The sequence below is a fragment of the Salmo trutta genome, chromosome 16 (genome assembly GCF_901001165.1).
Source record: "Salmo trutta chromosome 16, fSalTru1.1, whole genome shotgun sequence".
Classification (NCBI taxonomy): domain Eukaryota; kingdom Metazoa; phylum Chordata; class Actinopteri; order Salmoniformes; family Salmonidae; genus Salmo; species Salmo trutta.
In genome coordinates, this window is record NC_042972.1 from 6,975,647 (window position 1) to 7,001,199 (window position 25,553).

Below are 25,553 nucleotides of genomic sequence, written 5' to 3' on the forward strand. Positions count from 1 at the left end.
TAACAAGGGAAATACATTCACTAATAGTACAGGTAGATAGCAATAAAAACGAAACTACAGAGATACAAAATAAATTAGAGGAAAAACAAGATTTAGAGGAACAACAAGAGAGGAATTTATTCAAGAACCAACTAATATAATCTATTACCAAATGAAAGTAATCTGTGAGGAAGCTAAATGATCTCAAGATGGCGCAGACAGAGATGGTCGCCTCGCTTCAAGTCCTTAGGAAATTATGCAGTTATTTGTGTCCAACATTAGGGCACGAGTTGCCTTCCAGAGAGACAGAGATTGTAACATTCTCTGATTCACGGAAACATGGCTCACTCGGGATATGTTATCAAAGTCGATACAACCATCGGGTTTCTTCATGCGTCGCGCCGACAGAAACAAACATCTCTCTGGTAAGTGGAAGGCTGGGGGTTTATGCCTCATGATTAATGACTCATGGTGTAACAATATCAACATACAGTAACTCATGTCCTTTTGTTCACCTGACTTATATATCGCAAAACTCGGGCAAAACTGAATGCGCGAACCACCGCATTCAACCATGGAAAGAGGTCGGGGAATATAGCTGAATATAAACAGTGTAGTTATTCCCTCCGCAAGGCAATCAAACAAGCAGAATGTCGGTATAGGGAGAAAATGGAGTTGTAATTCAACGGCCAAGACACGAGACGTATGTGGCAGGGTCTACAGGAAATTACGGACTACAAATTTGTTCATAAAATGCCTGGAATTTTACAATTTTGGTGATTCTCTTTTAAAATGGGTAAAAGTACTGTATAGGTGTAAAATAGTAAATAGCGGCTACTTTTTAGAGAGTTTTGAATCATCAAGAGGACTTAAACAAGGGTGTCCGCTGTCACCATATCTATTCGTTATGGCCATCGAAATGCTAGCTACTAAAATCAGATCAAATAACAACATTAGAGGATTAGAAATCCAAGGTTTAAAAACAAAGGTGTCCATGTATGCCGATGACTCAAGTTTTTATTAAGTCCGCAAGCTAGATCCCTACAATGTCTCATTGAAGGTCTAGACACATTTTCTGGACTCTCTGGACTAAAACCTGTGTACAATGTTAGGTATTGGATCTTTAAAAAATACAACTTTTACATTAATATGCAGTTTATCTTTAAAATTGACTGATGGTGAAGTAGACATACTTGGTATTCATATAAAAAATATTACATGAGCCCTACAAAATTAATTTCAATAGAAAACAGACAAGATCCTGCAACCATGGAGAGGTAAATTCCTGTCTATTTATATCAAATTTGCCCTGATTAACTTCTTAGTCATATCACAGTTTACTCACTTTCATATGGCGCTGCCTACTCCTGATGATTTGTTTTTCAATTCATATGAGCAAAAAATATGTATCTTAATTTGGGACGCTAAACCAGACAAGATACAGTGTGCCTATCTATATTTATTAATGTGTTTATTTTTATTTAACCAGGTAAGTTGACTGAGAACACATTCTCATTTACAGCAACAACCTGGGGATTAGTTACAGGGGAGAGTAGGGGAGATGAAGTAGCTAATTGTACACCGGCGATGATTAGGTGGCCATGATGGTAAGAAGGACAATTTGGGAATTTAGCCAGGACACTGGGGTTAACATCCCTACTCTTGCGATCAGTGCCATGGGATCTTTAGTGATCACAGAGAGTCAGGACAGCCATTTAACATCCCATCCAAAAGACGGCACCCTACTGCCCTGGGTCAATGGGATATTTTTTAGACAAGACAGAAGGGTGCCTCCTACTGGCCTTCCAACACCACTTCGAGAAGCATCTGTTCTCCCATCCAGGGACTGACCAGGACCAATCCTGCTTAGCTTAAGAAGCAAAGCAGCAGTAAAATGCAGGGTGGTATGCAGGCCTAGCTCGCTATATAATGAATAGGGTGTGTTGCGATTATTAAATATAAAAGCACTAAACTTCTCTCTAAAAGCTTCACTTATTCAAAAGTTCTACTTGAACCCTAAATAATCCTCAAGTAGATTACTAAAATAAAGCTAATCTATTGACTAAAATAGACTTTTTGGCCTGTGTACAGATTTCCATGTCTCATTTTGATTAATTGCAAATGATACTTTTTTCAAAGTATTTCTCTTTTTCAAACAAGCATTGCAGAACTGACTACAATTTCAATTTCATCCCCCTGAAAGGATGAATTGAATCTGATGGTTGAGGGGCTGCTCTTGGAACAGTGTTGGACCACGTTTTTGACATTGTGGAGATCTGTCGATGTGCCCTTGAGCAGGGCGTTGACCCTGTTTGCGTGTGTGTGTTTACGTGTCTTTGGATCAGAGGCTGTTAGATGACTAATGTGATGTAGTTGGCCAGCTTCCCTGCAAGTATGATTAAGAGCAGAAACAGCCTCTAGCTTAATTTACACATCACAGTAACATTTGGTTCATGATCTGAGCCAATCACTTACTGATGTACATTTGTAGGGTCTACACATTGTATAACCTGTCCAGGTCTGCTTTGTCACCAGATTAGCTGTTGATGCATACAAATTAAGTCAAGTAAGCCTGCTGATGTAATAAGTACAACTTGTCAGTGATTTGAGAGGCATGTACAATTGATTTAAAAATAGTTTGACCATCCAGAGCATTTTACAACTGCCTAAAGGTGGGCACACAATACAGACAAAGGCACGTTAGCGCCAGGTACAAAGGAGTCCGGAGAAAGGCAACAATAAAGGACACACGTTCAGAAATATTAGTGTGACATTAATAGACAAGAGGCAACGAGTCTTGTCTTTCTGACACTTCATTTTATTCAGACCAACCACAGTTCAGAAATGCTTCCACACAAAATACACAGGTTTACAATGGTCATTGAAGTTGGAGGAAAACAGCACAACCTGATGACGATATCCCAGAAGCCTTGTACATCTTCAGGTTCCACAGGAAGATATCCTGCAAGACATACTGTCAGCACCAGCATTCTAGTTCCCAGTCATGTGTGCATGCACATATATAAAACTCACATTCAGTCACAGGTGTAAGCCACATCCAAGTACTTGTAAGTTCCAACACAGGGGTCGCCGAACACGGAGTTGGATACCTTGACGATACACTGGCGCTCTCCGTCACACCTGTGTCAACAGGTAGAGGTTAACACCACAGCCAAGGAGTTCCTACAGGTAAACACCACTGGTTCTAGTACCTTTCTGCCATCTTGCTGGTGGTGGATTGGCTGAGGCAGTTGGTGTCAGTGAGTTGGTTATCGGGGCGCCCAAAGGAACACACATCGTGTTGACGACGACCATAGTTGGCACGCTGAATATGGATCTCACCCTGATCTGAGGAAGAGAAAGAAGAAAAGGATGGCCAAATCTGGGCGTTTGTGTGGGCTAGTGACTAATATACAGCACCACATGATTATACCGTACGGTAGTGCTAACCAGCTTACCACATAGTAGTTGGGAATCAGAGCCTTCACATACGATGCTGCTTACTGCAAGGACAACACAGGAGTTACACCACACTGGCCAGACAAATTAAGACATACATTAGCCTGGTGAAGTGTTAGGGATGGGCACTAACAGGGAATGTTGATTTCAGGTGCATTTTTTAAGTCATTTTAAACTTGTCGGCATGTACTAAAGTATAAAGGGCTATGCGCGTCATCATTCACCGTTACCTTGTAGTGTCAGTTCCTTATGAGCAGGTCTCAAAAGGCTAATATGTTAAGCAATCGGGCTGGCTAGACTGAAACTGGTGAAAAATAAAGTCGACCCGCTACACCAAATCTGCATTTCTATGCCATGCTGTGTGTCAGATTAGCTGTATACCCTACAAATCTGTGGGAGTAGCGCTAGCTAGTTACCGTTCACTGAAACATATTCAGTCTAAAACCAGATTAAGTGCGCACAAGCATCAAATAAGCTTAAGCCAGTTCCCGTCCGTGTTCTTGCTGGCTAATTACATTTACATTTTAGTCATTTAGCAGACACTCTTATCCAGAGTGACTTACAGTACTGAATGCATACATTTCATAAAACATTTTTTTTTTTTTCTGTGCTGGCCCCCCGTGGGAATCGACCCCACAACCCTGGTGTTGCAAACACCATGCTCTACCAACTGAGCTACAGGGAAGGCTAATTGTGCTTGATATGTACATCTAAAGAGGAACAGCATAGGAGACAAGTCAAAAAGGTAACTGCAAAAAGGGTCAATGCAGATAGTCGGTGGTAGTCATTCAGGAGTTTTATGGCTTGGGGGAAGTAGAAGCCGTTCAGGTTCCAGACTTGCTGCATCCGTACCATTTGTCAGTGGCCAGTGTCATTGACAATGTAGGGCTTTCCGACACGTGTGGTGTCGAGATGCTGATGGCAGGGAGCGCAGCCTCAGCGATATACTGGGCCGTACGCACTACCCTCTGGCATATGACCGCAAGGTGCTACATACCTAGTGGTAATGCAGCCAGTCAAAAAGCTCTCAATGGTGCAGCTGTAGATTTGAGCATCAGAAGGCTGACAGCAAATCCTTTTAGCCTCCTGGCAGGGAGGGACTCGGCCTTCCGTTTCATGTAGTCCACAATCAGTTCCTTTGTCTTTCCGATATTGTCGTCTTGGCACCACACTGCCAGGTCTCCGACCTCCCTACAGGCTACACTAACTAAAGTTGTTGCCGGCTACATTGTTCCATAACCACAGCTTGTGTGCTAGGGTTAGTTAGCAGGTGAGGGTGGCTTAAACATGGAGAAATAAATGCATGTATTTTAAACGTTGTGGCCATAACACAGAATTTAATAACAAAGCTGGTACCATAGGAGAACCAACCCATTCTATTCATCAGCAGAGTGCACGCTTTTACAAAAGAGTAAAATGGGTAGGAGTATTAAACAATATCCCAACAGTCATACCGATAGTAGGTTGAATTCAATTATGGCCAGTGGTGCCCACCACTAACTATTATTAGCACACATTGAGACTGACTGGTTTCATGCTGTTGGACACAGGAGTATTTGGTGTCCAGGTACTTGTAAGTCCCAACACAGGGGTCCCCAAAAACGAAATTGGATGCCGGGACAACACACTTGCTCTTTCCATCGCACCTGTTTGTGTCAAAGACAGGTAGAGGTCATGAGTTCCCACAGGTAAACACTACAGGTTCTTGCTGCTGGTGGTTGTTACCACTACAGCCAAGGAGTTCCTACAGGTAAACACCACAGGTTCTAGTACCTTTCTGCCATCTTGCTGGTGGAGGATTGGCTGAGGCAGTTGATGTCGGTGAGTTGGTTATCGGGGCGCCCAATGGAACACACATCGTGTTTACGACGACCATAGTTGGCACCCTTGATTTGAATCTGACCTCCATCTGAGGGAGATGGGGGAAGAGATCAAGAAAAGGAGAAAGGCGAGGGACGAAGGAGAGCTAAGACTGGTGTGGGCCAGTGACGCTAATCTACAGTAGAAAATATCATAGGTGACTATACAGTAGTGTTGACTAGCTTACCACATTGCAGTAAAGCATCATGGCCTTCACACGTGATGCTGATTGCTGCCAGGACAAATAAACAGGAATTACACACCACTCACATTAGCTTGGTTAAGTGGTATCATCATTATTACATACAGTACCTCCATCTGTTGGTGTACAGCAAGCTGCAGTCAGCACTGAAACATCACACAGCTAGTTCAGCAACATTCCACATCATATGCACTTGGACCATGAAGCTAGAATTTAGCATTTGACTACAGTATCATGGAGTTCAGAATTTGGTCTCTTATTCCATGCATGCAATGTGACAATTTCTTAGACAATTGTTTTGAACAATAGAAATGTAATGTCCCTCAAGTCATATATATGACATGTACTTCCATTACTCTGAAATACAAACATTTGGTCATATATATTTAAATTCTAATCTGCATCAGATACAGATTTTGTATACTCACATGCGACCACCGTCAGTCTGAACATGTGCATGATGCCGGGTACAGGAGTGGTAGTAACAGAGAAAATGATGCTAATTAGACCCAATACACCTGGTATTTATGTTATGGGACATGTCTTAATTAACCCAGGTGTATATATTTGTCTCCAGGTATACCTCATTGCGATTAGGGGCCGTTGTTTGCTGGTCTATGCCTGGCTATTGGTTCAGTCTCATGGAGTCAGATAGAGGACTCTGGATGGATAAAAATAAATTTTGGCATTAACATTGCCATTGAGGTTGGAACATTTTAAAGTAGCCATCTATGTGGGGCTTCTTCGTTAAGGAAGAATCAAACGGGCCACGTTCAGTCGCAAAACCTTCGAGCATTGCAGATGTATTTCCTTATTCTACATGTCGGAGAGACATATTTGTTCAACATAGCATATTTTTATCTGAACCTTCCAAAACGTTGCATCCTGCTGAACGCACCCTATTATTCAATCAGGGTCAACAGGAGGGATCAACCAATTAATTATACTCTTGAGCAAACATTGCATAACTGTAGGTGGCAGTAAATTGCCAGCTTTGCCTTCAAATAGTACCTTTTCAAACAACACACTCTGTGGTGGTGTGCAGCCTTTTAGATTGTTTGCCAACTCATAGAAATTATAGAAGAAAATGGACTACTTTAATAAAATGAATATTGACTCCAATTTGAATTCATTTTTTATTTTATTTGAATGGAGCTGCCTGTGCACTCACAGACACCATAATGGGCACATATAAAGATGACATACTGTATCTATAATTCTCTATGGTCAGATCCCCATGATGTGTCGTTCTGGTGGCTGAGTATGTGTCCTCCTCCTCTCTGGTGAAACCCAACTGTCGCTCCTCAGGGCTGCTGGACAGGTGCCTTGTCCATCTCTGGGCAGGCCCTTTGGGTATTGCACATATCAGGCTCCGGAAAGGCCGGTCCGAGTGATTTTGTGCATTCATACTTTCTCAGTTGCCATTCCTGTAAAGGGAGACCGTTGAGCATTAAGTTAGTTTGGTGACCACAGTACCCCAGTACAGGTACACTACTGTCAACATTATTAAAGTGACCCTTGTTGAATAACTATGTACACATGGCAGCAGTCTCTATGGTACAGGGTAGTGTACCGGGTGGTATCAGCTCAGTACCCTGCTTTTAACAGCACTAATTTTGGCAGGGTACTGGGCGGAGGCCGGCTAACAGTCCGATGGCCTGAAGTTTCTATCTCCAGTTTCTCAGTCTCTTGGTCACAGCTTTGATGCACCTGTACCGTCACTGTCTATGGTACTGTACTGTCTATGGTAGCGGGGTGAACAGGCCATGGTTCGGGTGGCTGAGGTCCTTGATGATCTTCTTGCCCGTCCGGTGACACCTGGTGCTATAGATGTCCTGGAGGGCAGGCAGTTTCCCCCGGTGTTGTTTTGGGCTGACCACACCTGGGGAGCCCTGCTGTTGCAATGGCCGTGCCAGGCGGTGATACAGCCCTACAGGATGCACTCAATTGTGCCAAATTTCTTCAGCCTCCTGATGTTGATCAAATCAAATAAAATGTATTTATATAGCTGATATCTCAAAGTGCTGTACAGAAACCCAGCCTAAAACCCCAAACAGCAAGCAATGCATGTGAAAGAAGCACGGTGGCTAGGAAAAACTCCCTAGGAAAAACTCCCTAGAAAGGCCAAAACCTAGGAAGAAACCTAGAGAGGAACCAGGCTATGAGGGGTGGCCAGTCCTCTTCTGGCTGTGCCGGGTGGATATTATAACAGAACATGGTCAAGATGTTAAAATGTTCATAAATGACCAACATGGTCAAATAATAATAATCATAGTAGTTGTCGAGGGTGCAACAAGCACGTCCGGTGAACAGGTCAGGGTTCCATAGCCGCAGGCAGAACAGTTGAAACTGGAGCAGCAGCACGGCCAGGTGGACTGGGGACAGCAAGGAGTCATCATGCCAGGTAGTCCTGAGGCATGGTCCTAGGGCTCAGGTCCTCTGAGAGAAAGAAAGAAAGAAAGAAAGAAAGAAAGAGAGAAATAGAGAATTAGAGAGAGCATATTTAAATTCATACAGGACACCGGATAAGACAAGAGAAATACTCCAGATGTAACAGACTGACCCTAGCCCCCCGATACATAAACTACTGCAGCATAAATACTGGAGGCTGAGACAGGAGGGATCAGAAGACACTGTGGCCCCATCCGATGATACCCCCGGACAGGGCCAAACAGGCAGGATATAACCCCACCCACTTTGCCAAAGCACAGCCCCCATACCACTAGAGGGATGTCTACAACCACCAACTTACCGTCCGAAGACAAGGCCGAGTATAGCCCACAAAATCTCCGCCATGGCACAACCCAAGGGGGGGCGCCAACCCAGACAGGAAGACCACGTCAGTGACTCAACCCACTCAAGTGACGCACCCCTCCCACGGACGGCATGGAAGAACACCAGTAAGCCAGTGACTCAGCCCCTGTAATAGGGTTAGAGGCAGAGAATCCCAGTGGAGAGAGGGGAACCGGCAAGGCAGAGACAGCAAGGGCGGTTCGTTGCTCCAGCCTTTCTGTTCACCTTCACACTCCTGGGCCAGACTATACTTAATCATAGGACCTACTGAAGAGATAAGTCTTCAGTAAAGACTTAAAGGTTGAGACTGAGTCTGCGTCTCTCACTTGGGTACGCAGACCATTCCATAAAAATGGAGCTCTATAGGAGAAAGCCCTACCTCCAGCCGTTTGCTTAGAAATTCTAGGGACAATTAGGAGGCCTGCGTCTTGTGACCGTAGCGTACATGTAGGTATGTACGGCAGGACCAAATCAGAAAGATAGGTAGGAGCAAGCCCATGTAATGCTTTGTAGGTTAGCAGTAAAACCTTGAAATCAGCCCTTGCCTTAACAGGAAGCCAGTGTAGGGAGGCTAGCACTGGAGTAATATGATCACATTCTTTGGTTCTAGTCAGGATTCTAGCAGCCGTATTTAGCACTAACTGAAGTTTGTTTAGTGCTTTATCGGGTAGCCGGAAAGTAGAGCATTGCAGTAGTCAAGCCTAGAAGTAACAAAAGCATGGAGTAATTTTTCTGCATCATTTTTGGACAGAAAGTTTCTAATTTTTGCAATGTTACGTAGATGGAAAAAAGCTGTCCTTGAAACAGTCTTGATATGTTCTTCAAAAGAGAGATCAGGGTCCAGAGTAACTCCGAGGTCCTTCACAGTTTTATTTGAGCCGACTGTACAACCATCCAGATTAATTGTCAGATTCAACAGAAGATCTCTTTGTTTCTTGGGACCGAGAACAAGCATCTCTGTTTTGTCCGAGTTTAAAAGTAGAAAGTTTGCAGCCATCCACTTCTTTATGTCTGAAACACAGGCTTCTAGCGAGGGCAATTTTGGGGCTTCACCATGTTTCATTGAAATGTACAGCTGTGTCGTCCGCAAAGCAGTGAAATTTAACATTATATTTTCGAATGACATCCCGAAGAGGTAAAATATATAGTGAAAACAATAGTTGTCTTAAAACGGAACCTTGAGGAACACCGAAATTTACAATTGATTTGTCAGAGGACAAACCATTCACAGAGACAAACTGATATCTTTCCGACAGATAAGATCTAAACCAGGCCAGAACTTGTCCATGTAGACCAATTTGGGTTTCCAATCTCTCCAAAAGAATGTGGTGATTGATGATATCAAAAGCGGCACTAAGATCTAGGAGCACGAGGACAGATGCAGAGCCTCGGTCTGATGTCATTAAAAGGTCATTTACCACCTTCACAAGTGCAGTCTCAGTGCTATGATGGGGTCTAAAACCAGACTGAAGCGTTTCATATACATTGTTTGTCTTCAGGAAGGCAGTGAGTTGCTGCGCAACAGCTTTTTCAAATTTTTTTGAGAGGAATGGAAGATTCGATATAGGCCGATAGTTTTTTATAATTTCTGGTCAAGATTCGGCTTTTTCAAGAGAGGCTTTATTACTGCCACTTTTAGTGAGCTTGGTACACATCCGGTGGATAGAGAGCCGTTTATTATGTTCAACATAGGAGGGCCAAGCACAGGAAGCAGCTCTTTCAGTAGTTTAGTTGGAATAGTGTCCAGTATACAGCTTGAGGGTTTAGAGGCCATGATTATTTTCATCATTGTGTCAAGAGATATAGTACTAAAACACTTTAGTATGTCCCTTGATCCTAGGTCCTGGCAGAGTTGTGCAGACTCAGGACAATGGAGCTTTGGAGGAATACGCAGATTTAAAGGAGTCCGTAATTTGCTTTCTAATGATCATGATCTTTTCCTCAAAGAAGTTCATAAATGTATTACTGCTGAAGTGAAAGCCATCCTCCATTTGCGAATGCTGCTTTTTAGTTAGCTTTGCGACAGTATCAAAAAGAAATTTCGGATTGTTCTTATTTTCCTCAATTAAGTTGGAAAAATAGGATGATCGAGCAGCAGTGAGGGCTCTTCGATACTGCACGGTACTGTCTTTCCAAGCTAGTCGGAAGACTTCCAGTTTGGTGTGGCGCCATTTCCGTTCCAATTTTCTGGAAGCTTGCTTCAGAGCTCGTGTATTTTCTGTATACCAGGGAGCTAGTTTCTTATGACAGATGTTTTTAGTTTTTAGGGGTGCATGTGCATCTAGGGTATTGCGCAAGGTTAAATTGAGTTCCTCGGTTAGGTGGTTAACTGATTTTTGTCCTCTGACGTCCTTGGGTAGGCAGAGGGAGTCTGGAAGGGCATCAAGGAATCTTTGGGTTGTCTGAGAATTTATAGCACGACTTTTAATGCTCCTTGGTTGGGGTCTGAGCAGATTATTTGTTGCAATTGCAAACGCAATAAAATGGTGGTCCGATAATCCAGGATTATGACGAAAAACATTAAGATCCACAACATTTATTCCATGGGACAAAACTAGGTCCAGAGTATGATTGTGGCAGTGAGTAGATCCAAAGACATGTTGGACAAAACCCACTGAGTCGATGATGACTCCGAAAGCCTTTTGGGGTGGGTCTGTGGACTTTTCCATGTGAATGTTAAAGTCACCAAAAATTTGAATATTATCTGCTATAACTACAAGATCCGATAGGAATTCAGGGAACTCAGTGAGGAACACTGCATATGGCCCAGGAGGCCTGTAAACAGTAGCTATAAAAAGTGATTGAGTAGGCTGCATAGATTTCATGACTAGAAGCTCAAAAGACGAAAACGTCATTGTTTTTTTTTGTAAATTGAAATTTGCTATCGTAAATGTTAGCAACACCTCCGCCTTTGCCGGATGCACGGGGGGTATGGTCACTAGTGTAACCAGGGGGTGAGGCCTCATTTAACACAGTAAATTCATCAGGCTTAAGCCATGTTTTAGTCAGGCCAATCACATCAAGATTATGATCAGATTATTATCAGTGATTATGATTAGTTCATTGACTATAACTGCCTTGGAAGTCAGGGATCTAACATTAAGTAACCCAATTTTGAGATGTGAGGCATCACAATCTCTTTCAATAATGTCAGGAATGGAACAAAACACAATGCCACTGATGTCTCAAGTTTTGATGGGGCACTGTTGCGCCTTCACCACACTGTCTCTGTGAATGGACCATTTCAGGTTGACAGTGTGGTTGTGAGGCCTGTTGGATATACTGCCAAATTCTCTACGTTGGGGGTGGCTAATGGCAGAGAAATGAACATTCAATTTTCTAGCAACAGCTCTGGTGGACGTTCCTGCAGTCAGCATGCCAATTGCATACCCCTTCAAGTGGCATTGTGTTTTGTTTCGCAAAACTGCACATTTTAGAGTGGCCTTTCATTGTCCCCAGCACAAGGTGCACTTGTGTATTGGTCATGCTGTTTAATCAGCTTGTTTAATTAGAATCCTGATTGTCCCCAGAGATCCAAGTTTCAGTCAATACCAGAATGTCTGGATCCGTCTGCAAAGGCCAGATCTGGATGTAATACAATTAAGGAAGTAAGTAAGCTTCTATTGTTCAGATACATCAACCCAAGTCCTTTACAATTTTTAAAGTTACCTGAATCTCCAACTCAAACAAGCTATGCTCAATAAGCTGATGCAGGCCTTGTCTAATGGTTGATATTGATATAGTTGGTATGGCTATAAGATTGCATAGAACTGCACCATTTACTATCTCCCTATTAGCCTTAGGCTACAGCCAATGGCAATATGAGGAACTTTCAGGGTAACCAACGATGGAATATTATAGATATACATGGGCTTTGGTTGCTTCTATGTGATTTGAAAACCAAGGGTGTATTCAAGTTTATGGAATTCACATTTGAACTAAAAGCAATGGGGGAAATCATACAGCAGTATCATTAAAATGGATACAATGGTCAATGGAAAACAGCTCAAATTTGTTTAAGAGAATGTTAGCTCTCATTTTAGAGTTTGATGCGACTGGGTTGGCTTTTATTAGCCGTTGATTTCTAAACTTCCCATTACATGCTTGGGTAGGAATATAAGCCTCGAGGTTCCGATAGGTTCTATATAGAACCCTAAAGAGCCATTTTTCTCTGAGTGTAGATCACTTTCGTTCCCAGTTCTGATTCTGTTCCTCTAAAAATGTAATTATTTTATTGTTTTCTGTTCTGTTCCCTGAATCGTTTCCAACCCCTGCTTTGGACTACGGCCCCCATCTCCAGGGTGTCTATGGAAGTAGAAGCTGAATACCTCATGTCATCTCTGAGCCTGAGTAAAGATTGGATGTGGGGTTTTTGTTTTTAACAGAAGAAATAGGATGTTTTTTGTTTAGTGTTTTATTTTTGTGTGTGTTGTTGCTAGTTTGTGTGGAATTTTTTTCCCCAAACCACACAATGTTTCTGTTTCGTAACATCTTTTTTATATTCATCCCACACAGAATGTGGTGGCAATACACCTTTTTGGGGTGTAGTCTACCAATAAACCAAGAATAAGAAGAAGAAGAAGAAGAAGTCTACAGATCCCCCATGATGTGAATATGAGACTGGTTACATTTTTCCAGTCCCATCTTTCAGCTTTTTACCAAAACAGAAGGATCTTGACCTACTATGGCTAAATGATAGTACAAAATGATGCTTCCTATTCCACTAAATGATTTACATCATATCTTACTCCCATTACACAAGTTGGTCTTGACCTTGACACAATCAGGGCATCTTGTTATGAATGCATTTAGGAGGACTCTGATATTACATCCCAATAACAATAACAAAAGCACACACATTTGTTCTTGTTTTTGTTTTTACATACATGAGGACATTTTTCTTATGCCATTTTATTACAGTTTGATGCCACATAACGAACACCACAATCAAGGGGGGGTTCTGACACGTTTTGCTTTCATAATGTAATCAAGCCGTGAGCCCTTCGTAATACAATGCTAATTTCCTTGTGTTTCATTCTCATCCTGTCTATCCTGCACATTTGCTTGTTCAAGTTGTAATTTTTGTAGAATCACTTCATATGAAACAAATTTCTTTGAAGAAATGATTGTGGTAGTGTTGTTAATTTACACACGATATTGACGGTCTAATGGATGTAGAAAGGACAATATGGAGACCATCAACAGGCACAGAGGAAAACAGAATAACATTGTATTCACCGCTGACTGTGATTTGATGGAGGTCCTGAACATTTTCTACACGAACACACCTACTCTTATCTGTCCTGTGCTGCTAGTGTGCTAGGTGAGGTGGGTTGTTGTAATGTGTTGGGACATTTATTTTTTTAGTCTTCCCCTCAGTTCGCTCAGCAGGGAAACAAACAATATGGTCGTGCTCACTGCACATCCCTTTCAATTCCATTAACCCGCACAACCCAGGAGCTCTCTGCTACCTAAAGGTGTCAAGGACAGGAGTAATGCGATCAAGGCTAGGGCTCAACCCTAAATCAGGCATTTTCTTTCAACAGACGAACAGAGCGACCATTCAAGATTGCATTCTCTCTCTCTCTCTCTCTCTTTCTCTCTCTCTCTCTCTCTCTGTTCATGTGCTAATATGTCCGAACTCAGAAAATAATATGCTTCCCAAAAATAACATGTTCGCTGTGGTAGAACTTTATTTGATTGGATATTTTCGGCATTTACAAGGTAATGAAGGTGTCATCAAAGCAAAGGGTGGCTACTTTGAAGAATCAAAATATATTTTGATTTGTTTATAAGTTTTTAGTTACAACTTGATTTCATATGTGTTATTTCAAAGTGTTGATTTCTACACTATTATTCTACAATGTAGAAAATAGTAAAAATTAAGAAAAACCCTTGAATGAGTAGGTGTGTCCAAACGTTTGACTGTCGCTGTATATAAATGGCCTCATTGCCAAAATCCCAAATTATCACTCAAAGGCGCTTACAGACAGTAAACTCAATTGAACAGCAAGAAAATCTGCCTACCGTGCGTAGGGACCAGCAGTCCTGGTTGTTGTCCATTGTTTGATTGCTTGATAAGATTAACTGCTCATTGGTCAACCGTGTGAGGCGGCCGCACAAGATTTCAGCGAATTTAACCTAGTTAAATAAAATATAGTTGTTGAATTTGACATCAAACATCCTTTAAAGCATCTTTCAATTAAAATAAGAGGTCCCATTTTCTATGCTCTTCAATGTTAAATACTAATATTATCTTGATTGTGAAGTAAAACCTTCACCTTTTAACTTTCCAAAAGTTAAATCATACAGATGTAGGGCATTGCAGTCGTTTTGGCGGTGTCGGAGGTGGAACTGCTTTAGAGCTGTCATATCCAAAAGCGGCTCCTGGCATTATACCTAAAGGCGCTTACAGACAGGTTGCGGTAAGAAGTGAAGGTGTCATAGACTTCAATGGGAGTAGCACTCGCAAGCAGTTTTGCAAGCGGCGCGGTTCAAAATATATATATTTTTTTATTTAACCTTAAATAGGCAAATCAGTCAAGAACAAGTTCTTATTTACAATGACGGCCTACCCCAGCCAAACCCTAACCCAGACGACGCTGGGCAAATTGTGCGCCACCCGATTTGACTCCCAATCACAGTCGGTTGTGATACAGCCTGGAATCGAACCAGGGTCTGTAGTGATGCCTCTAGCACAGAGATGCAGTGCCTTAGACTACTGCACCACTCGGGAGCCTATATACACATACATTTCTTCATTATTCTAATGAAATCTTAATTTTAAAAGGTGTATTTTGACCTTTTAAATGCCAAAGCCAAGCAAGAAATAACATTTTAGAGATAACAAAAAAGTAAAATGTTTTAATTTCTTAATATAAAACTAGCCTTTGAATGAAAAATATGAATTATTTCTAAACTGTAGAAGTTGAAATGAAACAGAAACAAGCTATGACAACAACAACAACAACAAAAGATTAGCTATATTGTGCTAGTTCTTATGCAAAACTGGGTTGAATGGAAATGACTTGGGTTTGAACCCGGCACCTCTGTGAAGCAGCATATTTGTGGACAACAGCAGTTCCAATATTTCGGACCACGACACTTTGATCTGATGTATCCCCATGCTCTGAATGCAAAGTAGGCCCCGGCATGTCTGTCAAGTGGAGCACAGATTCCCTGTTGGCTAGCTTGGCTAGTGCAGTGCAGAAAAACATGTAGCAATCCCGGAGAGAAAAATATACAGACAAATCCACTCATACTGTTTTTTTAGAAGACATTGAAAGTTACATAGGCCTATGTCTCTGTCAGATAATACACTTCCAGCCTGTACATGAAATGTGTATAGATTTATGCATCAGACAAATTTTGCTAAAATAGATGATGTAGTTAATAAGAGTGTTGTGTGTTTGGATAAAACACGAACACCCACAGTGTTCTCAATGTCATACCATCAGGAAGTGGTAATATGATTATCTGGCAGTGTCACTCACCTGTATCCTCTTCTCACATCCCAACAGTACTCTAACATGGGACTCTCTCTCGTGGTTCTCCATATATCTGTGATATTACGGCTGTTTCTCACTCCCGTCTGCCTTTCTTACAGTAAATGTTCAATTATGACCAGCTGTGGTGAGTGAACTGTGTTAGAGAGCGAGAGAGAGCGACACACACTTATTCTCCAGGATAAAGCATGTATACACTCTATTGGGGATATAACTGAGAGATAAAAGGTTCAGTGTGAGGGCTGTCCTGAGGCATGGTCTGTCAACCTGATATCTACAGTAGTATGGTATGTCAGCCTGATATCTACAGTAGTATGGTCTGTCAGCCTGATATCTACAGTAGTATGGTCTGTCAGCCTGATATCTACAGTAGTATGGTATGTCAGCCTGATATCTACAGTAGTATGGTATGTCAGCCTGATATCTACAGTAGTATGGTATGTCAGCCTGATATCTACAGTAGTATGGTATGTCAGCCTGATATCTACAGTAGTATGGTATTGTCAGCCTGATATCTACAGTAGTATGGTATGTCAGCCTGATATCTACAGTAGTATGGTATGTCAGCCTGATATCTACAGTAGTATGGTATGTCAGCCTGATATCTACAGCAGTATGGTATTGTCAGCCTGATATCTACAGTAGTATGGTCTGTCAGCCTGATATCTACAGTAGTATGGTATGTCAGCCTGATATCTACAGTAGTATGGTCTGTCAGCCTGATATCTACAGTAGTATGGTATGTCAGCCTGATATCTACAGTAGTATGGTCTGTCAGCCTGATATCTACAGTAGTATGGTCTGTCAGCCTGATATCTACAGTAGTATGGTCTGTCAACCTGATATCTACAGTAGTATGGTATGTCAGCCTGATATCTACAGTAGTATGGTATGTCAGCCTGATATCTACAGTAGTATGGTATTGTCAGCCTGATATCTACAGTAGTATGGTCTGTCAGCGTGATATCTACAGTAGTATGGTATTGTCAGCCTGATATCTACAGTAGTATGGTATGTCAGCCTGATATCTACAGTAGTATGGTATGGCAACCTGATATCTACAGTAGTATGGTATGTCAACCTGATATCTACAGTAGTATGGTATGTCAGCCTGATATCTACAGTAGTATGGTATGTCAGCCTGATATCTATAGTAGTATGGTCTGTCAGCCTGATATCTACAGTAGTATGGTATGTCAGCCTGATATCTACAGTAGTATGATATGTCAGCCTGATATCTAAAGTAGTATGGTATGTCAACCTGATATCTACAGTGATATGGTCTGTCAGCCTGATATCTACAGTAGTATGGTATGTCAGCCTGATATCTACAGTGAAATGGTCTGTCAACCTGATATCTACAGTGATATGGACTGTCAACCTGATATCTACACAGTGATATGTATTGTCAACCTGATATATACAGTAGTGTTGTCTGTCAACTTGATATCTACAGTAGTAAGCCTTTGGGTTGAAAAATATGTCCCAAAGTAAGTAAGATTCTCAGTTCTTTCATTTGCATGTTACATACAGATCAACTTCAGCAGCTGTAAAGCTTACAGAATTTATTTATTTAACATTATCTAACAAAGTAAGTTCACTGAGAACATATTCTCTTTAACAGCAACGATCTGGGGAAGAGTTATGGGGGGGAAGAGAGGGGATCAATGAGCCAATTGGAAGCATAAGAATAGAAGAAAGTCGTATACATCATGACAGGACCATTTCTCAAAAGGCAGGGGTACTCTTCTCTCTGCTTTAGCCTAAGGGGACCCTTAAGCCCAACGACAGCAAGTGGAAACACTGCCTGCACAGGGTGCAGTCCTTGGGATGAGATGTTCAACCAAGGTCCTGACCTTCAGTGGTCAGTACATTTCACATTTTAGTCAAATAGCAGACACTCTTATCCAGAGTGACTCACAGTTATTGCATTCATCTTAAGATGACCACATAGCACAGTCATAGTAAGTACATTTTTCCTCAATAAAGCAGCTATCAGCAAAGTCAGAGCTAGTTAGGTGGAAAAAGTAAAGTGTGAGTGTTAGTTCACTAAAGGTTAAAATGTGTTTTTATTTGGAGGGGGTGAATATTTATGATACAATATGACAAGGTATTGTTTCAGATGTTTTTCAGAAGATGGGCCGGAAGTCTGCTGTTCTGGTTTCAGGGGGCAGCTGATTCCACCAATGGGGTGCCCGGACAGAGAGGAGCTTGGACAGTAGACATCACATGGCACGTAGCAAAAGGAATGGTATTAACTCATTGGCTTCGCCAGTAGGGTCAAATGGCTATTTGAACGAGGCTTAAATCAGTGAAAAAGAGGAAGTACTGTTAGACCACGTATCAAACTCCACAGAGGGCTAAGTGTTCGCGGGTTTTTGATCCTCCTTTGTACTTGGTTGATGAATTAAGGTCACTGATTAGTAAAGAACTCCTCTCACCTGGTTGTGTAGGTCTTCATTGAAAGGAAAAACCAAAAACCCACAGACACTAGGCCCTCCATGGAATTAGTTTGACACCCCCTGTGTTAGACCTTAAACAAGGTCAGTTTCTGTCAGTGGCTAGATTACAATTTTTCCACAGTGGTTTCAGAGGTTGCAGGATACTGCAAACCTTGGATATGGAAATATTGGCTGCTGAAATTGAAAGGGTTTTGTGACAAGCAGAGGGCAGGCTGCATGAGACTTATCTAGCCCTGCTGTAGAACCTGGGATTCCATTACATTATACAGGCAGAAACTTTCTACTGTTCACCAGCAGTTTGGTTTGGCTCTTTGGAGCCAGCGTTGCCTGGGTCGTGTTCATAAGCATGCAACGGAAAACAGTTATTAGTGTTTCCTATTTGACAAGTCCCTCCCCTTTTTCAGTCTGTTTTCTTCTGTTTGATGCCTAGTGAATACTACCCTAGTATCCTCAATTATGCATAGACAAGTGTTCCCTTTCCTGTTGCATTTCCTTTGGTTCTGTTAATCGACACTAGCGTAACAGGTTGCATGATAAGCGTACTGTAGAGATTTAGATGCAAATGTATGTTTAGCTTTAGGGGAAAACGTACAGTTCCGAATATAACTGCTGTTCCCTGAAGGAGGGAACGAGGTATTACATACTATGGGAGTCAATGACAAATCACCAGAAGAAAACTGAAGATGTGCAGTAGATTTGTGATTTGTCGCTTGCACGTCAATATCAGACTGGGCATTTCTAATTAAACATCACAACAATGACAACAATAGTACAATATATAATAAATTAAAATAAATAATAAATATATAATAAATTAAAGTACCTGATGATAGACACAAGGAAGAATATTAGATCAAATCAGGATTGGAGACAGGATTGTGTAGTGGCACTGCTCTGGGGAAGGGTACCAATACATGTCTGCAGCATTGAAGGTCCCCAAGAACACAGTGGCCTCCATCTTTCTTAAATGGAAGAAGTTTGGAACCCTTCATTTGAAAAAATGTCTAAAAACCCATGTTTGCTTTGTCATTATGGGGTATTGTGTGTTGATTGATGATGAAAAAAACTATTTAATTAATTTTGGAATAAGGCTGTAACGTAACAAAATGTGGAAAAAGTCCAGGGGTCTGAATACTTTCTGAATGCACTGTACTTTTGAGTCTGAAATGCCAGACCTCATACAAGGAACTGCATGTCCAAAACAACAGAACATCTGTCATGACTTGGTAAAGCGCACGTGAACGCTGCTTAGCATCAATCAAAGTCGATGAACCATGGCATCCCAAGGCTCAAACCCACAGGGAACTGTAGTAACCCGGATAATTGCTCAACGTGCACGCTGCCTAACACCCACTCATGGACCCAGCCATAAGAACACTATGAGCCAGACTGGGTACAGTTACATCCAAGCGATAAAATCTCACAAAAGAATGTGGGAACCCCAACTCGTTGCACCAATTGTCAGGACCCTGAACAATGCCCAAGAAGCCGCCACACCTCTAGTAAGCATTCACACCACTAGGCCAACCCTGGCCTTTGCTGCCAGGGAGATTAGCGAAATAGACAAAAAGAAAATGGTCACAAATGCCGATATCCTTGTTCCTATCCATATAAAGCACTGCAACCTCCATTGTTCACTGGAAGCAAACGGTGGAGGCGAGAAAGGGAACAGCTTGAAAAACCAGGGACCTGTAAGACATAGGCATAATCTTTGGAGCAAATGCTGCATTAGGACGTAACATTACTTTGGAGTCACCAGGCACAAACTCCAATCAGGAAGGGTGTACTGATAGCATGTGGAGATCCCCAACATGCTTGGCCGATTCTAAGGCCAGTTTTGTAGGAAAGGACCTTCAGGCCCACAGACTCCAATGGTTTCAAAAGGAGGCTCACACAGAGCGTCCAGGACCAAAGCCAGGTCCCAGGTTGGTACCATAGGCTTAGAGACTAGTCTGAGCCGACGCATGCCTGCCAGGAACCGCACCACCAGAGACCTCAGCCATCACATGCTGAGATGGCTGCCATATAAACCGTAAATGTGGAAAAAGAAAGGCCCAGCTAAAAAATTCTCTTGCAAAGAAATCCAAATTTTCACTAAAGAGCTCTGAAAAGGAGAAATACCTTTAACCTGACACCAACCCTCAAACACACTGCACTTACATGTATGCAACCTTCTCGGAGACAGTGCACGCGCCGACCGTATAGTCGTAATTACGATTGAAGGTAAACCCCTAGCAATCCAATTCAACCTTTCAGGGGCCAAACCCACAGATCCCATATCTGCGGTCATGGGTGCCAAACTGTCCCGTGTGCCTGCGACAATAGATCCCGATGACACGGAACCCTCCACCGGTCCTCGACCAACATGCAAATGATCTCTGGGAATCAGGGTTGTCTTGGCCAACGGGGAGCCACCAGAATCAACAACAGACCCTCCTGATGGACCCTCTCCACAGTGTCCTGAAACAGGTCCCCTGGAGGAAATGCTTAGTGCAGGGTTCGAGGCCACTGATATGCCAAAGCATCCGTTCTCAAGGAATTGCCTAAATCCCTCATTGAGAATAACAGATGACAATGTGTGATTTCTCGCAATACGTGAAGATCTACGTCGGCCTTGCCGAACCGGTCCCATATCCGGGCAACCACATCGGGGTGCAGTCTCCACTCTGTAGAGATAGGACCCTTCTTGGAAAATAGATATGCACCAACTTTAAGAGATTCTGGAAGATATGTTGCCTTGAGCAACAGGAAATGCGAACTGCTCCATACAAGCAGACAACAGGCCAGGTTAAGGAGAGAGCTAGACTGTGTGTCCCCCTACCTGTTGATGTACGCCAACACCGTCCTGTTGTCGGACCTTACCAACACATGCTTGCCCTCCAACATCGAAAGGAATTGCCTCAGTGTTAGCAAAATAGTCAGTGGCTCTAGGTAATTGATATGCAGTGCCCTTTTGCGCTGTTGCCCCAATCCCTCATATCCGAGTGGCCACACACAGAACTCCCAATCCCGGTAAGGATGCGTCTGTCGCGATCACCCTGCGAAACACTACCCGACAAATTAATAATCCCTGCAACAATAGTCACTGGTTCCTGGAAGGTGTCAACGCCCTGAGGCATGACAGGGATACCTTGAGCCGTGATGAGATGTGTCCAGACGCTAAGCAATCACCCAGCGCTGAAACAGATGCATCAACAGAAGTCCCAGAGGTACAACAGCTATCATAGAGGACATCAGACCCAATAACTGCAGGCACAAGCTAAAAAGCACAGAGTGCCCTAGCTGAAACCGTGCCAGACAGAGACGGAATTCGACCCACCTCTATTGGGACAAAAACACATGATTCAAAACCAAGTCCAGCATGAGACCCAGAGACTTTTCTTGTTATTCACTAGGAACCCCAGAGACTGAATATGGGAAACCAGCGTGGGAGTGTGGAGATCCACCTGTTCCCTCGACTCCGCTATGACCGGCAATCATCCAGATAGGCCAATACTCTGATCCTACTGCATTTGAGTCAAAGAAACGTTGAATGGCGATAGGGAGAGTCTGAAAGGAAGGACCACACCGTTGAAATGAAACCTCCGAAACTTTCTGTGGGGAGGATGTATAGCGACATTAAAATAAGCATCCTTCAGATCTATGGCGTGAACTAATCGCTAGGACACACCGACTGCAATAGCCAGCAAAGTGTGAGCGTTTTAAACTTGCAAACTTTGAGGTTTGCAAGTTCCAGCGCTAATGGGAACTAAGAAGTATTGGCTGTACCAACCACTCTGTACTTCTGAAAAGGGGACCACCCAAATAACCTGCTTTTGAAGGAGAGAGGAAATAAGACAGGAGCTAGGACCTAGGAACCATTGATGTAATGACACAACGAAAAGGAGGAGGACACATAACGACCTGCAGACCGTACCGCCTCGTCACCGTCCCCATCACCCAAAGTGAAACTGTGCATGCCCGCCACTGGACAGAGCATGTTGCCAGTCTCCCACACATTATCTCCTGAAGGGGCAGAGAGCCACCCTGAGGACTTAGATGATTCAGTTTTTTTTGTCATGCTTGTTTTCATATCCACCACTCTTGACAACCCTATGTCTGAATGTGGGGAATGAACTGTGTTTGTTACGTCCACACTTGGACGATACCGCACTCTCGATATCTGTGAACACAGAGGAACCTTGGGTAGAAACAATGTGCTTTTCATTCTGGAACTTGGGTACTTCAGCAACCAGTAACTTGAGACCATTGACCGAGCCACAGTAAATGCTTGGGGATGAGGGTGTCGAGAACACGCCCCCTCCCGAGGCCTCAAGCTAAGGTCGTGAGGCCTGCTTTGTCCCCTGCACCGCGTAAGAATTTGCTTTCATCCCGCTATTCTTCGGCCGAGCATGGCGCCTGTGCCAAGACGTTCGCAGCTACCCAGAATCACAAAGACAGTCAAAAACCGACCTCAAAGCTGCCCCCTTGCCCATGGCAACCCGCCTCTGGCCTGGACCCTTTCCTTCATGCCTCAGCAACTGCTGAGCCTCCCCCCACAAAGGATTTTCATGGGAAAAGGACGTGTAGAGCTGCGTCCTGTTTTTGTTTCTCCTCAAAACGGGCCTGTAAGTACTCCAAAGCTTAGCCAAACAACCTTTTTGGCGAAACTGGCTCATCTAAATACATTGGCTTGTCCCTCTCAGGAATCCGGGACATCGTCAACCAGAGGTGGCGCTGAGCCACAGCCAGGATAGTTCAGTGGAACAGACGCATCATAAAAAAATCAGCCGTCACATGGATTTGGTGGAGATTATCTGAAACCGGCTTCCCCGCCTCCAAGGTCCTATTCAGCTCCTGCAGCAAATATATATATAATACATCTGCAGCGTTGTGACCACATTAAATGATCATGCAGCGACACCCTCAGCACGGTACACTGTGTGCAGTTGATCCTCCAAGAACCGGCACTGTTTACTTGGTAGCACAGTGCTAAGATTAGACTCATTTTTAACCTCTGGAGATAAGTAACTCGCCAGCTTTCCATTGTGCAAACGAGCCCCTCTACCTCCATACTCTCTACATAAATGAATATCGCCAGTCTGAGGTGAATACCAGGGACAGGAGGTAAACACCTTCCCCCAAACCTGGAGGAACTGCGGGGCAAAAGACGGCCAATCAACAACCAGGGGATACGCCACAGCTCCGCCTTGTAAAAGTATTCATCACCCTTGCCGTTTTTCCTATTTTGTTGCATTACAACCTGTAATTTAAATAGATTTTATTTGGATTTAATGTAACAGACATACACAAAATAGTCCAAATTGGTGAAGTGAAATGAAAAAAATAACTTGTTTAAAAAAATTTAACAAAAAAACCCTGGAAAAGTGGTGTGTGCATATGTATATTAAGCCCCTAAATAAGATCTGGTTACGTTATCCTACTTTATGCTACCCAATGCCACGTTATATTATGTTACATTATGCTACAGTATGCTACGTTACATTATGTTATGCTACGTTACGGTATGCTATGTGATGTTACGTTATGCTATGCTATGCTACGTAATGCTATGCTATGCTACGTTATGCTACATTACCTTACACTATGCTACGTTATGTTATGTTACGCTATGCTACGTTACAGTGCCTTGCAAAAGTATTCATCCCCCTTTTCATATTTTGTTGCATTACAACCTATAATTTAAATGGATTTTTATTTGGATTTCATTTAATGGACATACACAAAATAGTCCAAATTGGTGAAGTGAAATGAACAAAATGACTTGTTTAAATTTATTTATTTTTTAAACGAAAAGTGGTGCGTGCATATGTATTCACCCCTTTACTATGAAAATAAGATCTGGTGCAACCAATTACCTTCAGAAGTCACATAATTGGTTAAATAAAAGTCCACCTGTGTGCAATCTACGTGTCACATGATTTGTCACACGATCTCAGTATATATACACCTATTGGTCCCGTGTGGCTCAGTTGGTAGAGCATGGTGTTTGCAACGCCAGGGTTGTGGGTTTGATTCCCACTGGGGACCAGTACGGGGAAAAAAAATAATAAATAATGTATGAAATGTATGAAATGTATGCATTCACTACTGTAAGTCGCTCTGGATAAGAGCATCTGCTAAATGACTAAAATGTAAAATGTTCTGAAAGGCCCCAGAGTCTGCAACACAACTAAGCAAGGGACACCACCAAGCAAGTGGCACCAAGGAGCTCTCCAAATAGGTCAGGGACAAGGTTGTGGAGAAGTAAAGATCAGGGTTGGGTTATAAAAAAATATCTGAAACTTTGAACATCCCACAGAGCACCATTAAATCCATTATTAAAAAATGGACAGAATATGGCACCACAACAAATCTGCCAAGAGAGGACCGCCCACCAAAACTCAAGGACCTGGCAAATGAATCGGAGAGGCAACAAAGAGACCAATGATAATCCTGAAGGAGCTGCAAAGCTCCACACCAGAGATTGAAGTATTTGTCCATAGGACCACTTTAAGCCATACACTCCACAGAGCTGGACTTTACAGAAGAGTGGCCAGAAAAAAGCCATTGCTTAATGAAAAAAATATGCGTTTGCCAGAAGGCACGTGGGAGACTCCCCAAACATATGTAAGTTTTCTCTGGTCAGATGAGACTAAAATTGAGCTTTTTGGCCATCAAGGGAAACATTATGTTTGGCACAAACCCAACACCTCTTATCACCTCTTATCACCCCGAGAACACCATCCCCACAGTGAAGCAGGGACTGGGAAACTGGTCAGAATTGAAGGAATGATGGATGGTGCTAAACACAGGGAAATTCTTGAGGGAAACCTGTTTCAGTCTTCCAGAGATTTGAGACTGGGACGGAGGTTCACCTTCACGCAGGACAATGACCCTAAGGATACTGCTAAAGCAACACTTGAGTGTTTTAAGGGGAAACATTTAAATGTCTTGGAATGGCCTAGTCAAAGCCCAGACCTCAATCCAACTGAGAATCTGTGGTATGATTTAAATATTGCTGTACACCAGCGGAACCCTTCCAACATGAAGGAGCTGGAGCAGTTTTGCCTTGAAGAATGGGCAAAAATCCCAGTGGCTAGATGTGCCAAGCTTATAAAGACATACCCCAAGAGAGACTTGCAGCTGTAATTGCTGCAAAAGGTGGCTCTACAAAGTATTGACTTTGGGGGGTGAATAGTTATGCATGCTCAAGTTTTCTGTTTTTTGACTTATTTCTTGTTTGTTTCACAATAAAACTATTTTGCATCTTCAAAGTGTTGTGTTATTCAAATGATACAAACCTCCAAAACA

The 25,553-nt window shown here is 42.6% G+C and overlaps 1 protein-coding gene across 1 annotated transcript; it reads right to left on the bottom strand.

The window, feature by feature from the left end:
- Window positions 1-2,785: 2,785 nt before the first annotated feature.
- On the bottom strand, window positions 2,786-5,992 carry LOC115150016 (L-rhamnose-binding lectin CSL3-like). Its single transcript, XM_029692874.1, has 9 exons — window positions 5,929-5,992; window positions 5,611-5,646; window positions 5,486-5,530; window positions 5,212-5,347; window positions 4,966-5,084; window positions 3,438-3,482; window positions 3,192-3,327; window positions 3,013-3,120; window positions 2,786-2,941 (listed from the first exon to the last, which is right to left on the bottom strand). The coding sequence occupies exons 1-8, from the start codon at window positions 5,957-5,959 to the stop codon at window positions 3,015-3,017; spliced, it is 654 nt and encodes a 217-aa protein (XP_029548734.1). The 5' UTR covers window positions 5,960-5,992; the 3' UTR covers window positions 2,786-2,941; window positions 3,013-3,014.
- Window positions 5,993-25,553: the final 19,561 nt, after the last annotated feature.